This window comes from Citrus clementina, unplaced genomic scaffold, assembly GCF_000493195.1.
Source record: "Citrus clementina cultivar Clemenules unplaced genomic scaffold, Citrus_clementina_v1.0 scaffold_5, whole genome shotgun sequence".
In the NCBI taxonomy this organism is placed as follows: Eukaryota; Viridiplantae; Streptophyta; class Magnoliopsida; order Sapindales; family Rutaceae; genus Citrus; species Citrus x clementina.
In genome coordinates this window covers 26,175,199-26,193,637 of record NW_006262201.1, presented here as the reverse complement: position 1 = coordinate 26,193,637, position 18,439 = coordinate 26,175,199, and the positions used below count along the sequence as shown (strand labels likewise).

Below are 18,439 nucleotides of genomic sequence, written 5' to 3'. Positions count from 1 at the left end.
TTAAAACTTCATTTCAAACATTTACTCGAAAAAGAAAGCTTTTTAAACATATAGTCTTCCGATGCCCTTTTTTCTAATGAGATATATAAATTAATATTAGAGAAATTTGAAGTTGTATATGAAATAAAATAAAGATTTCCACACCTTTTGGCTTTTGCTAGGGATGGCAATTGGACTATGCATATTGGATGTCTAGAATATTCATCAATATTGGATTGCATAATATCCATCCAAAATTATATGGTTATGGATATAGATATTATAAGATAATATCCAAAAAAATATGGGTGGATTTAGGTAATTATTTTTATCCGATGGATACGCTGATGCTCATATCTAAGTTAGCAAGAAAGAGTAAAAGGAGACAAAATTTTGCCATTATTTTATGAATGGTTAAGAAACTAATTATTTCCCTTCATGTAGATAAAACATATGAAGGGAAAATTGGTATAATTATTATAAAACTATTATTAGTTTTATCTATAAAATAATTAGATAAAACTAATTATTTTATAGATAAAACATTTGGAACTTTTAACTATAAGGAGGACAATGGGGTGAGCCAAAAAACCATTATCCCTAGAAAATTGTTTCTATTTGGCTTTTAAAATTGAAAAAATATCAATCGACTTTAAAATTGAAAAAATATCAATTGATATCAATCGACTTATATGATAAAAAAAAAGCCAAAAGAAAATTAAAAAATATGAAAGAAATTACAGTTTAAAACTAAAAAAACCAAAACGAATAATTCGGTTCAGCTCGATTCGAATTATTATTTCTAAAAAAATCAGTAGTTCAAATTTTACATTAATTTGAAATCGAATTGAACCGAGCCGCTGTCCGCTCCTAGGGGATAGTAACGGATGAAAATGGCAAAAAAGCTTGGGTCTGGTCCGACTCCACGTGCAAGAGTTCAGGCGAGGGCTTCGAGTGTGCAGGCCCCTATGAGGCTGCGCACGCACCTGAGCTTCCATCAAAAGCCCAGGCTGGGCCCAGAAACCCAACAAAGTTTTAAAAATGTAATTTCTTTATGCACCCAAAGGTGTAAAAGGATTGATTCAGTTCCATTACATTTATTACAGCCCGTCCATTTTCAGGCCACTAAGACAGCATTAAATTCATCAGGAGCTGGTCGTAGTTCTATGCGTCCACAAAAGAGTAGTCACACGAGACTACCACGCGCGTGACAACAACAGTTTCGTATTCAAAATATCCTGAACGTACGAACTTTTTAAAACACACTTTAAGATATCCGGTACGCCCCAGAGATAGCGCGTGTAACACACGGCCGCACGAGCTCACATGCGTCTATAGTGTAAGGGCCATCATTATTTGATTTATCATCAGTCATCACGAAACACAGAGCAATTTGTAAAGTGAAAAGAACCGCGGGCCCCACATAACTTCTTTCGTTTCAGGGCACTTCTAGCTGTTGTTTTCACCATATCGTCAAACTTTTTGGCTCACCAGATTTTATTTATTTTGCAGCGAAATTTTTATTTTTAGTTTCTATTATTAATAGATTATAGATATTTGAAGCTGATTGATTTGTCATCGGATTCAGTTTAATTTTGTCCCTTACTCAGGTAAATTCTTTCTCTCACTCACTCTCTTTTAGCTTTAATCTCTCTATAAAGTCCAAAGCTTTATTCAAAAAAGGGGTTTTAAAAAAAGACATTTTCTTTTGATGCCCTTTTACTAATGTAAGCGGTAAAGTGGGTGGGGTTTTGAGTATGTTTCTTTGTTTGAATTAGTCTTGGATTTATTATTATTATTATTACTATTTTGATTTTTTTTTCTTAACCATTTGTTTGACTCTGATTTGTTCAATGTTGGTTTGGACTGTCATAAATGGCAGTTTTGGTGTTATGCTGAGGGTTGTTAAGTGGTTTAAAGATTGAAACTAATGTAATTTACAAGTGGGGTTGCATGATTTTTTACGGTGGATTAGCTGACAAGCAGATAGGTTTGAATTTTCTTACATGGAGGTTGTGCAATTTGTGTTTGGATTGATTTTTTCCTCTATTTGACTCTGATTTCATCAGATTTGGTAATGGGATTTGTGTAATTTTGCTAATATAAATATGATGTCATCTTTTACTTTGAATGATTGAATTTGATGAGTTTCTAGATTAATTCTTTTAATTTTGAAGGCATTCAAAGGATGCGGCAGCAGCTTGAGGACCACTTCTGCTTTTGATTGCTAAGTCTACATCGTGGGAAGTTCTTAGAGCACATAGTTGAACTTTCATTGGGATGATCCTATCTTGATCAATATGGGTGGAATTTAACTAGTTCAGAGTTTGATTCTATATTTGAAGACATAGTGGTTGTTATTGTGGATGATGGAGCAAAAGGGGGGAGAGAGCTGGAAGGAGTTGGTGAGAAAGATGCTTCCACCGGGAGCTCCTCTCCCGGAAGAAATGTCTGAGCTTGATTACTCGATAGCCATGGAGTACAAAGGTCCCCCAGTTTCTCATGATGTCCCTAGAGTAGAACCTCTTGACGTAAATTCTCGTGCCATTCCAACTGCAGAGCCCCTTTCAGAATCGCAAAGATCAGTTGCTAATGTAGGTGCCCCGGTGATCGAACCGATTCCTTTGCCAGTGTCGCGTATTGCTGATGGTGTCACTGATTCCCCTACTCAGAGTCCAAGGTTATCAGCAAGCTCTGAGTCTGTAGTGTCGGTCTTGCAGAACCCTGATTTTTCTTCAGCATCACCTTCAGCATCTCCAGGTTCCATCCAGAATCGTCCAAGTAATCCTCCAAAACCAGTGAATGAAGGAAGGAGAGTGCCTGTTGTCACATTTAATACTGTTGACAGTACTGTTGACAGATCGGAGAGGAAAGAGGTGGATGTGGAGACACCAACTTATCCCAAGTATGTAGGGGTCTCAAAAGAAAAGAAGAGGAGGAAAAGTAGAGTTTGTTATAGGTGTGGTAAAGGGAAGTGGGAAACGAAGGAGTCATGCCTGGTTTGTGATGCCAAGTATTGCAGCAATTGTGTGCTTAGGGCAATGGGATCCATGCCTGAAGGGCGTAAGTGCGTGACGTGCATCAGTGAGCCTATTGATGAATCAAAACGCTTAAAATTGGGTAAACATTCTAGGGTTTTATCCAGATTACTGAGCCCATTGGAAGTAAAGCAGATAATGAAAGCAGAGAAAGAATGCCCTGCTAATCAGCTCCGGCCAGAGCAGCTCATTGTTAATGGTTTCCCTCTGAAGCCTGAAGAGATGGCAGAGTTACTTGGATGTCCTTTACCTCCACGAAAGTTGAAGCCTGGTAAATATTGGTATGACAAGGAATCTGGTCTATGGGGAAAGGTGGGTTCATGTATATTTTGATGCCTCAACTGAGATCTTTTCAACTTGGCATTCTGTAGTTGCACATACGAGAAGCAGGAAATCATTTGATTATCTGTGCTTCTTGATTTGACAGGAGGGTGAAAAACCAGACAGAATTATTAGTTCGAACTTAAATTTCTCAGGAAAATTAAGCCCTGATGCAAGCAATGGGAACACACAAGTTTTCATCAATGGCCGAGAAATTACAAAACTAGAAAGGAGGGTGCTAAAGGTGAGGCCTTTCATCGTGTAAACTAATATGCAATATCTTTGATTCTTGTTAGCGTACGTATGAATAACATCCACTTTATTCAAGATTGTTCTTCATTCCTTGCGTTGGTATGTTGTTTTACGCTGTACCTGATGTTTGAGCCTTTAATAAATTTGTCATAGGTTTTTCTGGTTATTTTCTTTGTACATATTCTTGGATTTGTTAACATATAGGGATGCATCTTTTTTACTCAATCAAAGTGGTCTCAGTTTTAGCAACCCAGCAGACAGTTTGGTGACATGAATTTATTGTAATGTGCTAACTATTTGTTTTCCTTCTAAAATAATGTATCCATACAGTATGACACGAGTAAAGTTCTATATCTTTGCTCATTGGGCATTTTCAATGCACCCTGAATGTTTGAAAACCTTTGCAGGAGACTTGCTCACACCAAATCAGCTCCTGACCCACATATTCACTTTCCTGATGCACAGTCATACGCAAAGCATATTCCAGTGATACTATTTCCATAGTATTGGACAAACATCTAAGATAGTGTAGATAAAATAAAATTGGTTTCCCATGGTTGTATGACAGTCACTTATTTTCAATTAGTAGGGCATTGCGTTCAAACTATTTCCAATGTGCTTGCACATAAAATAATCCCTTAACTTGGAGTTGGAATATTTGTCTTGATAAGTGTTTAGCCCTGTTAATGCTACAAATTTTGCTCTTAACTTGTCTAATTATGCCAATGGATTTATTGCCTATTTCATTTACAATTTCAGCTGGCAAATGTACAATGCCCACGTGACACTCACTTTTGGGTTTATGATGATGGTCGTTATGAGGAAGAAGGTCAGAATAACATCAGGGGAAACATCTGGGAGAAGGTATGTACTGTCAAACTCTTTGTTATCACAAAATTTATATTGGATCATGGCTATCCTATGTGATGCATTTTGGATTTGCTATCTGCTAGACAGGCAACAACACGGTTTGTCTGTAGCTTGCTCTCTTTGCCTGTACTTCATGGTCAACCGCAGGGGCATAGAGATGAGGCTAGCAATTATACAACTGTACCAAATTATCTAGAGCAGAAGAAAGTTCAGAAGCTTCTTCTACTTGGTCTTCAAGGCGCTGGAACCAGTACTATCTTCAAGCAGGTTGGTATTTTTAAAATGATGCTTTTGATGGCTTGTGGTTTTGACAGTTTAGTAGTATTGCAACAATCTAAATGGAACTTTTATGACGTGCATTAATTAACTAACAGTATGAGAAGAAAAGCTGCACCATGCAGATTTTTTCTTGATTTAAAACTCCTCTACAAACTTTGTAGTTGTAGCTTGACAAACATTTCCGACAATTTCTCTGTCTGGTCTGTGGAATCCTCCATGGTTTTTCTTCACAGTGTTTATCAAAATTACGTTCTTTTACTGTTGTTAATTTGTAATGTTAAATAGGTGTAGCATATGCATGGCGGGTTATTTATTATTACTTCAGTATATTTAGCAATTAGATATCGTTAATTAATTCATCTAATTTTATCTGTTTGTGATGATGCTATGGCATGGCCAAACAGGGTTTTTGATTGGACCCCAAACAATTGGGCTAATGCTATTTTCTTCATCTGAAAGCATGTAAAATGCATTTTTTTTTTTTATTTTAGATTTACCATCCAGTATCTTGTAGGCTTTATCTAAAATAGAAACCATTGTGGATACTGGAACAATCCTAATGAAGAGAAACAATGCTAGACTTTAGTATTCAACTTTTATTGTAATTGGGTTAAGGTAGAATGAAATCCAATCCTAGACAATTGAGAAACTAAATTGTGTACCACAGACATTTTCTATTTGCTGAATAAAATCAAATCTGATTCTTGCTAGTTACAATTAGTATCCAGTATCTTCATGAACCAGATTATGGTGCACCACTTGCTTCAGAACTTTCCTTTAATTGATAACATTTGTTGCATAAACCTGATTCATTTGAGAGAATTTATGTTATAGTACTTTTACACTAAATAAAATATCTCCAGAAAGTAATACAGAATATCCCACTATACTGAAAGCATTGGAACCTCCTTTTAATTGAAACAGGATTTAACCGGCAATACAACCTTAAAAAGAGTGGGTGGCATCATGCCCTTCTATTATGAATGATATTGTACATCTTCATGCTACTCAGCCAGTAATGGGCTTGACACGATGCTGCTAGAGCCACAAAGGTTGATAGCTAGTGTCACATATTTCGATTGGGCTATGACAGACTAGGGTCACCAACAAAACTCTTCAGTTTCTACTTTAAATACTAGGTGAATAAAAGCAAGAAAAATAGATGGTGGAGGTATCAACTTTGAGAATTATCAGATAATTGTATAATTCTTGCAATCGAAGCTTACTTGTAAGCACCCTGAATCAGAATGTCTAATGGAGGGTTTTACTGGCTGAAACTGTTGTGTGCAATAAAAAGTAGCCCAAATCCCAGTTGTCTAGTGTATAAATTGAGTGCAGGTTGAAATCATTTTAACATATGCTACATTTACTTCCCTGCGATACATTGACTGAATTTTTGTTTGCTCTTGTGGGTGCAAAAATATATTTATTCACTTTTAGTATATTCATATTCATCTACTGTATCCTTCATTGATGATGCACCATCCTGAAATTGTTAGACTTCTGAATGAGCATTTACTCAACATTGCCCCACTATTAGAACTTTTTCCGAAATGATGTTGTGCACTATTTGACAGGCCAAATTTTTGTATGGGAACAAGTTCACTGCAGAAGAACTACAGGATATTAAGTTGATGATACAGAGCAATATGTACAGATATCTGAGCATTTTGCTTGATGGACGGGAGCGCTTTGAGGAGGAGGCCACTGCTAGGATGAACGCCCAGGGCTCCCACGATCAAAACTCTGAAGCAGGTAACATTTGCAGATATTATATGTTTTATATTTGAATGTTAAAATAATTATGTTTTCAGTAAAAATAGTTGTCTGCGTTTATGAATCAAAACTTGTTACTATCTGGCAAACCTGCTCAATATCTGTTTTTGGATACATGACATGACTGTCTTTTAAGTGATCAAATTATTGGGTTCAAATGTTGTATTTTAGAAATGTATTTCTTATAATAGGAAGTTTGTTGGCAACAGATAGAAAAATAAGTTTTCTCTTCCAAATGATATATATTGCTGATACTGTTAGATCTTGCATCTTAGTTGATGTATAATGATCGAGCACTCCATAAACAACATAGTGATCTGCAATTTATATGTACATAAGAGTACCAGAGTTACTAACCAATACTTCTAAAAGAACTTAATAGGCTAAACATGACAACTGAACTAAGCCATTACTTTCTGTATATCTAACCTTAATACAATAGGTTTTAGGCTCTGTGGCCATCAGAATCTTGATGGTGTTGGAGGCGAAGATGTTTGGTTTTCTTGGCTAATAAGTCACTTAAGTAACCTATCATGATTGTCATCAAATAGCTCAATGCATGGTCTTTTTGTATTCAGCTATTTGGATACATATTAAGCTTGCTTACAGTTAGTGAAAGCAGTTGACTCGAGACTAAACTATTAGGGAAATGGCCAACATTATTTTTATGTACAGTCTTGGAGGTCGGCTCACTTGGAATATGGATCCAATGATTACTGGGTGAGACTGCAATAAATGTGCATTGCATAAGACCAAGACCAGGATTTGATTTGATTGAGACAAGTTTTAAAATTGACTGAGATTGAGTGAGAATGTGGGGGTATAACACCTCAGCTTTTATGTCATGTTTGCGAAGCCACTTGATCAAAAGCTTAAACTTTGTGGTCTCGGTCCACTATCAGTTTTAACAGTGGCATTATTACATCACAAATTAGGAGCCCATTGTGAGTCTAAGTTGCAGGTATCTTGTGGCTCAATCTCGTAACTATAATTATGGACTAGAAACAAATCAGAGTTGTTCGCTTTGCAGATTGGAAAATATAGGGAACCACAATGAACCAAACTAGGTCGTGTGACATTATCAAAATACCAGATACATCTCTGCTGCTTGACACAGAAAAGTGGATTCTATATGTAATGTGTATCTGGAAATGCTTTTTCAGGTGGAGAGGCTGATCCCAGCGAAACTACTCAGTGTATCTATTCCATTAACCCAAGGTTGAAGCATTTCTCTGACTGGCTGCTGGACATTATAGCCACAGGAGATCTGGATGCATTTTTTCCTGCAGCAACACGTGAGTATGCTCCTTTAGTTGATGAGGTGTGGAAGGATCCTGCTATACAGGAAACTTATAAGCGAAAAGATGAGCTCCACTTCCTCCCTGATGTTGCAGAGTACTTCTTAAGCCGGGTATTTTTCTAGATCCTTGTAACATATCTGCTTATTTTACTCATATAAGCTTACTATTGCAGAGTTTCCTAGATCTGATGTTCAACTTAATATTACTTACCTTTGATGGGACAAGTTGTGCTCTTCCTATACTCCCGACCTCCCTTCTTTCTCCTTGGCCAATAATTCCCAGGCATCCAAGAATGCTAGAACATGGAGGCTCTTCCCCTAGCTCTAGCTTGTGATTAGATCATATGCCACTGGACCAATGGCACATCAGCCTTCATGGAAATCAATTTGCTCATCTGTTGCTGTTCCTAGTTGGGATATTAGTTTTATGTCTCTTGGGGTTTCATTAAGTTGTATGTTTCTTGGGGATTCACTAAGTTTATTTTGGGTTTTTGCCAGGGTTTCATTAAGTTAAGCTTAAGGTTTTGGTTTGAATTGTAGTAAGCTAGATATTGCCTATTATCATTCTTTCCTACAATTCTATTATCAACATACTTGTCTTGTAAAGCATTTCGGTGACTGAATGGTTATTCATGTCCAATTAAGTTGATGTTCACCAAGTTATTATCTTCTAAAAGCAAGTGGGGGCATTAGAGTCATTTAAATACAAGATGTTTAGCTGCTTTCAATGCTTCCCTAGGAAGCTTCTTCTGAATTTTGTGCTTTATTTACTTTGTGGTGCTCTTTAAATTATTAACATTGTGCTTCCATGTTGGATGTTGTTGCCCAAAATCATGATGTTAAGGTTGATATTTGTAAAATTGCATTCATTGAGTACACAAGATGTCCCATTTTTGGCACAAATGATATCCCCATTGTCTATATTTGAATCTAATATATGGCATCTTTCAACAGCCATTTGAACAAGGTGTTAGCCTTGATAAAACTTGAATTGTTCATTAATCTTGAATGGTATATCTTGTGATCTTGCTTGTTCCAGGCTGTTGAAGTGTCGAGCAATGAATATGAACCTTCCGATAGAGACATTCTTTATGCAGAAGGGGTTACTCAAGGAAATGGCTTGGCCTTCATAGAATTTTCCCTTGATGATCGTAGCCCAATGTCTGAAACCTACACAGACAATCTGGAAGTTCAACCTCAGCCTCTGACAAAGTGAGTTTTTGTATCATTTGATTATAGATGCGCAAAACTTCTGCTAATAAAAGGAGGCCCAAGCTGACATTTCATTTGAGTTGGGAATCAGTTAAAACCAGTCCTTTGATTAGTGTAGCTTCTGTATTGAACTAATGCTTATGGCTTCTGGCCCCTGTGGCCTGGTAAAAAGAGTCTTATTAGATATGAATCTTATTACAATTATGAATCATGCCTATATTAATTGCAGAAAAACATGCCCCACCTGTTCTTTACATTTTAGCATAACCATTTTGGCATTGCTTTGGTTTCAAAATATTTGTTATTGGATTTTAGGATTCTAAACAATTCCTGTATGGTATTTTTTTATAGATACCAACTTATAAGGGTCAATGCTAAGGGGATGAATGAGGGTTGCAAGTGGGTGGAAATGTTCGAAGATGTTCGGGTGGTAGTCTTCTGTGTTGCCCTTAGTGATTATGATCAAATGTGGATTTGTCCAGAGAGTAGTGGCAGTGGAACCCTACTTCAAAACAAGATGATACAAAGCAAGGAGCTCTTCGAGACGATGATCAGGCATCCTTGCTTCAAGGACACTCCTTTTGTGCTGATACTCAACAAGTATGATCTCTTCGAGGAGAAGGTCAATCGAGTGCATTTAAGTACTTGCGAATGGTTCAATGATTTCAGTCCAGTCCGGACGCACCATAACAACCAGTCGCTGGCCCACCAAGCCTACTACTATGTCGCCATGAAGTTCAAAGACCTATATGCTTCCCTTACTGGACGAAAGCTTTTCGTGTGGCAAGCCAGGGCAAGGGATCGAGTGACAGTTGATGAGGCATTCAAGTACATAAGAGAGGTCCTTAAGTGGGATGATGAGAAAGAAGACAACTACTACGGTGGAGCGGAGGATTCATTTTACAGCACAGACATGAGCTCATCGCCCTTTGTTAGGCAAGAATGATGTGCTTTTTGAGCCTTCTTTGTATTTTTTTACGCCAGAATCAATGATGGAAATTTCATGTATGCTAAAGGTGGCCAAATTTCATGTATGTCCTAAGTCTCCCTCACTCTGTATTGTGTGTGAAATTTGTGATTTTTATTAATATAATAAATTCTCAGTTTGTCTGGCTATAAGATTGCATTGCAGCTACAATGTATGAAGGAAATTCTAAGTTTATCTCTGAGGACCGACGCAAGGAATAGGTGCATGAGTATTTATTTGGATTTTGGAGGGATTAGACAAAAATATGCCAAATTTTTTTCTAGTTTCATCTTCATCCGTTTGAACAGAACCTTGAATCTTTTGTTTTCAATACAAAAGGTTTTACCATCAGAAAAGATTTTACCACCTTAAATAAATTGCCACAGAATAATAATAATAGTCTTTATATTTTAAGGGTTAATTTAGTAGTGAGGTTAAATAGATATTATAAGGTAAGTCTTAGGTAGCAGGTTTTTTTCTTTTATTTTTTTTTTAGTGGTCTGAAATCTAATTAGACTTGAATTATTTTGAGTTGTTAAAAATAAATATTAAGTTGTTTATTTTGTAACTTAAAAGAGGGTAAAACTAAGGTACAATTATGGTACCGTACTACAGCTGCACCCAACCATTAGATGCAGCCCACTGTTGTCACTATACCTAAATCTAATGGCTAGGTGCAGCTGTGGTACGATACCGCAGTTGCACCATAGCTGGACTCCTTAAAAGATCTAAAAATTATATTTTTTACATTTGTGCTTTTACAAATTATAAATGTTAAACAAATAATAAACATCCTAAAGAACTTAAATAAGATAATATATTATCATAGTATAAATCGTGTTCAATTGAATACAACTTTTTATATTCTAAATTAATATACGCTAATTAATTTTATTGTAGTTCATGATGTTTTTATATGGAAAAATTTTATAAAAAAGTTATGAAATAAAAATGCTAATTTGAAGAAAATAAAAAGATAAAATAATAATAATCTTCCACGATATTATCACAAGTTATAGAGATGAGTAATAATACTAATTATTAAATTTTTATTTAAGAATGAAAATGAATTAATTAGATATGGATATTTTGGAGAATATCTTTTAATGATATAACTTAAACTTTTTGGATTAAACAAAAAAGTTAAAAAATGATTTAATAACTTAATGACTGAAATTTTTTATTAAACTTGAAAAACAAAGAGACTTAATAACTTATCTTATTGAAATTAAATCAATTAAATTATTAAATAAAAAAACAGATAACCCTTTTAATGTAAGAATTTTTGCTTGAAAATAGATGAAAAACCCACGAAGGGCAAATAAATTTGGCTGAAATTGAGAAATTCCGAAGAAAAATTAATTGACTGAGCAAGGGCCGGGGGCAATATGTAGCTTCAGCATAAGATTGGGGATAACTTTTTTTTTTTGGGGGAAAAAAAATAATTGACGTGTAATCTAACACCAAATATAATTAATTTACTAAATTCAACAATTAATGCAATAATCAATAAAATAAAATAAATGAGTAGATTAAGAAGACCAGAAACTGCAAAGTGTTTGGGTATCGGCAACTTTTGACCTGTACATTCCACTGCTGTGGCTTGTGGCCAGAAAAAGATTATCAAATGAAACATGCTAAAGTGTTATGAATTTATTAAAATAAATGTGGATGTTCATAACATATATCTTTTAATCTCCTTATTATCTTTCACTAGTAATTTTTTATTTTTTTATAACTTTCACCATCTCACAATAAATTATGATCCATAATATTTTCATTAATTTTATAGAGTAATTATGTAACTATAAAAGGAGAACTTATCTCTTTATTTTATATATAATTAAAATAAATAAAATTATTCTATAATATACTACTCTCTCACTTTATTCTTTATTTTGTGTTGCTGGCTAATAACTTTTCTACTTTTCTAACACAGAATTTTTCTCTTTAGCATTTCTCTGTCTTTCTCTCATCTTTCTCATCTTTCTCATCTTTAGCATTACTCTTATCAAATTTATTAAACTTTTTTCAACCATTTGACGATATGCAGGCAGACAGATACAGTACCTTAAGTACCAAGCTGGGCCTACATTCCACGTAGTAGAGGCCCATTGGACCACACACAATGACACAATTGCTGCCGTCGCTGGGAATTAATGTAGATTTCACTTTCTCAATTTTGATTGTACGTAAAAAAATTCTCATATAAATAGTTCGATAATCACTTCAATTTTAAATAGTGAAAAGCCATTATCAATTTTCAAGTGGTCTAAAAAAGAAACTACCATAACAATGACACTAAATTGAAGGAAAGCACATGAGCTGTTCCTTTCAGAAAAAAAATGATTCACGAAAAAGGGGTAAAGCAACAATTAAAGGATTTGCATACAAAGTTGGCTCTGAGTGACCTAGTAATTTCAAACTACCGTCTCTACCTCCTCTTTGCCGCCATTGTCATGTTTTCATTTCGTTTTCTCAAAAGACATTGTTACAAGGAGCAGAAAGGAAAACACAGAAGGAAAAAAAAATAAAAATAAATCATGATGCAACAAGATCGGGTGTTTCAGCTTCGATGGATAACAAAGCAGTATGTACTTTGCCCAACCAACTGTCCAGCCGATCACGCAAGGATTTGATCTGGGGGATTCCCAAAACTCTTGGTTGCACCCAGGACACATGTACCGTGCCCTCAACTTGATCAATTATACCCTCTATGAGGTGAACCTGCGGCAACATTATCCCATTCTTTAAATCATTGAATGCACAAACTTCAAAGACAATAGATTGCACATAAAGAATTTCTATTTATTTTTATAAAAAAAACTAATGGCAAAATTTTCCCAGTATTTAAACCATTTAATATATAAGCTTTGAATAGATTTTTAAGATATATACACGACATGTCTAGAATAGGCAATATAATTAATTACCAAGTTTATTCTCACGCGGCACATCAAATAAGAAGTTCTATAACTACATACCAATAGCAAACTTGGGAAAAATTATAATCCCTTCATAAATGAGTCAAAAGTACAATCATTAATTCGAGTGTTGCTCAAATTCTTCAGACAAGATAAGTCATTACCCTAATTGTAACTGAACTTGATATTGATAGATCTTATAAGTGCAAAATAGCAGTAATCAAGTTGCTAATGAGGAATTATAAGACAACTTAAAATATGATATGTTTTACACGGGCTTAAACTGAGCATTTTAAAATCTGGTGTCATGTCAGATGAATTCGTCACCAACAGATCATTTCTCATTAACCTATAAATAATATTAAATGGAAATCATAATCATAGGCCACATCAAGACGAACAAGGAGTTCAAGGTACTTTAGTTGCCAATCAAAGAGGGTGCTTCTCCAAAGACTAGAATAATTGTATGCATGTAAAAAATAAAGGGACTTACAGAGAGAGACTTCATGAGAAGATGCTCAACATCCTCAATAGAAAGTTTTGTGCGCTCTGCAATGATGCTTAATGGAATAGTTCGGTCCTCAGAAGGCCGGCTAGAAGGAAAGGCATGTCGATTCAGGTCAGTAACAAAGCATACTGAAATTATTAAATATACCAAAAAAAGCTAAAATGATAAATACCTAAAGATGATTTCCATCAGGCAGAGAATGTTAATCTTTTCCAATAGCTTCTTCTCGTTCTCAACTAGTGCTGGTTGAGCTCTCAGAGCAGCATTGTGTACACGGCATAATTCTTGATAGCGAACTAAGTCACCAGAGTTGAATGCCTGGAGAATATAGTAAAGCCACTCGACCTTTGTTCCTGTAAGACTATTTATCTGTAAAAACAGTTGAAAGCGTCATCTCAAGCACAACAATAAAGATTATGGAAATCACCCCAAAGCACCACAAAATGATTATCAGAAATGTAAAGTAATTCCGTGATAACAATTCTCTTTTTCTTGTGCAGCTGCGTTAACAAATTTTGGCAATGTTGTCTCTAGACAATCATAAAAGCACTAGCCACTAGGCCTCAAACAACCCCCCAAACCCCCCCCCCCCCTGCCCCCGGGCGCAAAGTAAAAAAAAAAAAAAGAAAAAAGTACCCACAATGAAACAAATAGGACAACCAATCAGCCCAGAAACAGGACATCGTAAGAACTATATTTACCAATCTGTACCTATATAATAATGTGTACATATATATCGTGGTTCACATTTATGAGTATAAAACTTAAAAAACACATCGACATCAGTCATACTGTGTGTGCAAGTTGACAACCAACAATGGCATTACAGCAACTTTTTAAAATTTCAAATAAATAAAATAAACTGCTGAGAAGTTTGAGAATGCACAAGCAACATTACGTGAAGTGATCGTTCAATGCCATCTACTTACGTTGGTTGAGAGACCAAAATTGCAGCCGAATATGATTCTCATCTAAGTAAAACAGTAACAAATGAAAAGGAAAACTGCACGAAAAACCAACATCTTTAGAGAAGGTATTCTTACAATAGGGTGTGCGAGCAGTTCCCCAAAGTTGTAGATGTTATCTCCCAGCAGTGCAGAAAGGGAGAGATCAAATGCCAAATCCTAAAATAAGTTATAATAGCATTAAAATGTTAAAATTGCATGATGATGAATAAAGCAAAGTACCGTGTAACCATTAATATCAGTGATTACAAAACAAACAATGCCAAAAAGGTTGTTGTTCAGAAAATACAATTGAAACACAATTACATTTTGCATTTATTGCTACCATATGATCAACTAAATATTCATTCATGTTCAAACTTTTTGTATTCTCTGAAAGACTACATTGAAAATAAAATAAAATAAAATAACTCCATTATGTTTAGCAGTTTTTCAAAGTAAATTCTGCTATAAGTCTATAACCATCCATACAATAGTCAAAATACAAGAAATTTTAATAACTGAAGCAATTCCTCTTTTGAAATTAAACATACCCTCGTTATTTTCCAGTGTAACAAGCTGAACCATGCTTGCCTAACAACAACTACTCTGAGCAGGAAATAGTCATTCCTGCTCTTTCAACTGGTTATGTCTCGAGGGTTTGAACTCTAAGCTAATGAAGTGCCAATCATGTAGACAGGTTATTGCAGAGTACTCCTCCCTCAGCCTCTATATTATTTTTCTTTAGCCATACTATGGGCTCCAATCAAATCTTTCTATTTATTAGCATTCTAAATCTCAATTCTCCAGCATAAAAACTCACCAGTATCATCATTGAAAAGGGATGTGGAACCTGAAGTATAGCATGCTAAATCACCCATCTGAATTGGGCACCACTTCCATCAAATTAGCCCCTTAAAGAAGAAAATCCTATAAAACTGCTACCAGTTTGGTTTGAAGATTTCAAGGACTTAAAAAAAAGAAAAAGAAGAAGGATTGAAGCACCTACAGATCCTACTTTACACATCTCCTGTTTCACCAATTATCATCCTAGGGTTTAAGACAACTAGGTGATGTCATTCTAACATCTTCCTCCTGGTCAGCATCAAAAGTAACACTTTTTTTCTTTTTAGTAAGAAACTGTAAATTGTGTTAACAATGAACACTCTTAACCACATAAGAACTAATACCATGACTCCTTAATGGCATAAACTGAAAACAATTTTCAAACTCCTACGCAATTTTAAACTTAGGCCTATATGTCTTCTCCTAACTTCACCAACTTCAACAATTGAAGGTGAAAAGTTTGAATTCCTAAAGAAGTCTAAAACAAGGCAAGGGCTGCTATCATCATCTGATGTTACAAACTAATTGAACCAAGTTCTTCCTAATCATAATCATTTGTGTTAGCATGGAGAATACTGAATCAGTAATTTGGCAGAGCTAGCAGAAAACATTTTATTGCTCAGAGTAAATGTCATTTCAGAAATCAAAAGAATAAATAGAGAAAGGATTATAGAAACAAGAAAGGCAAAATCTTGAACAAACTAATAACGCTCAAAATCAGGAAATAACAGCATGCAATATCACAACAAGAAATTCAACATGACCAGACAAAGTGAATTGTAACAACGCTCAACAGAAATAAAAGTATTAAAGAAGGCATCGCGCTTCTCTAGCAACACTCAACAGAAATAAAAGCACATACCAGCTTGAATGAATCTGAGAGAGACTCCACAGATGTGTATGCCAGATAAAGAAGAGCACATTTGTAGAACTCTGCAAATTCCTGGTGAAATTTATGGTACTGAGATGACACCCAATAATAGTTGGCATACACAGATGGATCAATGTCAGTCATGCTGTCAAGTGTACTCTTTCCATCTTCGAGAAGTTTTTTGCACTCCTTTCTATCTCCTTGCTCAAGTTTGAACATGGCTATTTGCATCTTAATGTAAAGGATTGGCTCTTCTTTACGCTGCTCATTAGTTGCTCGGAGTTTTTCAATCACACCCTCAAGATAACTAATTGCAGCTTGCTTCTCAGGATACTGCCGAGAAACTATAACAGCAAAATGTGCAAGCTTGAGAAGATTGATCTTTGTCTCAAAATCAGTTATGAAGTTGTGGTACAACTGAATCAGAGCATCACCAGCCTGAAACTTAAAACGAAAACATATCACCAAAAACGCTAATTGCCTATCAAAAATTGCCAAATGAAATTAAAATGAAGTAAAATGAAGGGAACAGAGCAAAGCAAACCAATAGATCACATCACAATCCAAGTAAAAGACGAATCACACAAATAAACACACAAATGTTCAGCATCAGATCATGACACTTGATAGACATGAAACAGAAAATTAATAAGTGGTCCATGTATAAATTGATTTCAACAAAAGATCTGAGAGATATAGCAGTCCCACATTTTTGGATGAAGTGACCAGGGTATATAAATCATAAAGTGCAGTCCAAGAATACTAAAATGCATATGAAAACTTGGAGATCTGTAATAGATCAGATGCTCCAAAAAGCGCCACCTATGGTAGTTTCCCTGCATTGGCTACTAGAGTCCAAATAAGCCAATCATATGATCTCCAGTACATGGTCCCATTATCAGAACCAAAAGAATAAATGGTTATGTCACCTGTAGTATATTTCCTGAGCTAGAAAAAAGGAAATTAGCCTCATTTGATTTGAATTTTGACGCCTACGTCATTCAGATAAAAGGGCTCCAATTATGTCATTGTCATGTTTGCATAGATTAGTTTCCATATATCTTGCACTAAATATCATTGATATTATAATCAACCAGAAAAATAAAATAAAATTCTGTACAAAAAGTTATAACTCCCTTAATGAAACTGGAAAAAGCTGAATTATTAAATTTAGTTATTTAAACGAAATAACTCCTCCTTTACGAATTACACTAGGACTATAAGTAGCTTAATCCAAGGAGAACAACCTCACTCATTTAATATCTTACTCTATACAAAACTCAACATCAAGAAAAATTTTCAAAACTTATTGTCGCATTTATATAAACAAAACATCCATTGGACCAAAACCTGACCCAAGACAATTTCACACTCAAGCCAGGTATCCTTCAACTGCATAAAGTTGAATTAAATCTTCATTTTCTGAAGAACCTAATAGCCTTAAAACTTGAATACACATTTAACAATCAGTCAACCTTTATTTATCATCTGTAGACCCAAAATTCAGTGGCCACAAACACTTAAGCAATTTGAATTTGTTCCGTATGCTCTGAAATACTAAAGTTCAAAACCACCAAGCAGCTCTTTATAAGACATACAATCTAATAGGTTCCTTAGAATATCAAACCATATTATATTTCCCCTAAATTCAACTTGAGAAAGCCCTAGAACTCACATAAATTGTAGTTATAATTTAAGAATTTGAAAAACCCCAAATGCCCAATTAAAAACCCTAACCGAAAATTGGACATAAAACTCAACAACCGCCTCAAGATCTAGGAAACCAAAATTGGAGAAAATAGAAGTTGTGACCTGAAAGACGGCGTGAGCGACGAACTGTTCGAGCTTGAGGGTGAGCTGGTGCCACAGCTTCTTCTGGTACAGATCTGCCAAAGCATTGTACCACTCGCCCAGCTCCGGATGGTCGTTTCGCAAAGATTCCAAGTACTGAAGAGCTGCCATGGCGAAGCGACAGTGCAAGATTTAGAGAAAAATATGATTTTTTTCTCTTTATTTATTATAATATCAGAGCAATCTCAAAAACCCTTCTCTCTCAGTTTCTCGTTGTGCCTTTTTTATGTCGCTTTTCTTGAACCAAAAGAAAAGAATTTTATGTAATTTTGAATAAAATTAAAATTCAGAACCCGAACCCATCCTAAATGGGTATGCTTCCGCCGTTATGTCCAGCCCCGGTTTAAAAGTTGGTCATAGGCTTAGGCTCAAACCCGATTCTGTTCATTTCTTGGGCTTTGCCAGTTCCCCGTGGCCTCATACACATAAAAATGCAAGAGTCAGACTACTGGCTCTAGAGGTGGTAACGTGGGTCTGAAATGATTACATGATACGGATACA

General features: G+C 35.3%; 2 protein-coding genes across 5 annotated transcripts; one reads left to right on the top strand and one right to left on the bottom strand.

Annotated features, from left to right (window-relative positions):
* The first annotated feature begins 1,362 nt into the window (after positions 1-1,362).
* LOC18041103 (extra-large guanine nucleotide-binding protein 3) lies at positions 1,363-10,133 on the top strand. 4 transcript variants are annotated; one of them, XM_024183960.1, is made up of 10 exons: positions 1,363-1,589; positions 1,862-2,053; positions 2,157-3,329; positions 3,445-3,582; positions 4,350-4,454; positions 4,548-4,727; positions 6,317-6,494; positions 7,679-7,926; positions 8,855-9,027; positions 9,379-10,133. In XM_024183960.1, the coding sequence occupies exons 3-10, from the start codon at positions 2,346-2,348 to the stop codon at positions 9,971-9,973; spliced, it is 2,601 nt and encodes an 866-aa protein (XP_024039728.1). In that variant the 5' UTR covers positions 1,363-1,589; positions 1,862-2,053; positions 2,157-2,345; the 3' UTR covers positions 9,974-10,133. The 4 variants fall into 4 exon arrangements, with proteins under 4 accessions (XP_024039728.1, XP_006432665.1, XP_006432666.1 ...); XM_006432602.2 differs by lacking the exon at positions 1,862-2,053 and having other exon boundaries at positions 6,341-6,494; XM_006432603.2 differs by lacking the exon at positions 1,862-2,053.
* A 2,101-nt stretch (positions 10,134-12,234) lies between these two features.
* On the bottom strand, positions 12,235-18,211 carry LOC18042532 (26S proteasome non-ATPase regulatory subunit 13 homolog B). The gene is made up of 6 exons (XM_006432599.2): positions 17,900-18,211; positions 16,079-16,525; positions 14,470-14,550; positions 13,599-13,795; positions 13,412-13,511; positions 12,235-12,721 (listed from the first exon to the last, which is right to left on the bottom strand). Exons 1-6 carry the CDS (start codon positions 18,047-18,049, stop codon positions 12,536-12,538), a joined length of 1,161 nt encoding a protein of 386 aa, XP_006432662.1. The 5' UTR covers positions 18,050-18,211; the 3' UTR covers positions 12,235-12,535.
* Between the last annotated feature and the right edge of the window lie 228 nt (positions 18,212-18,439).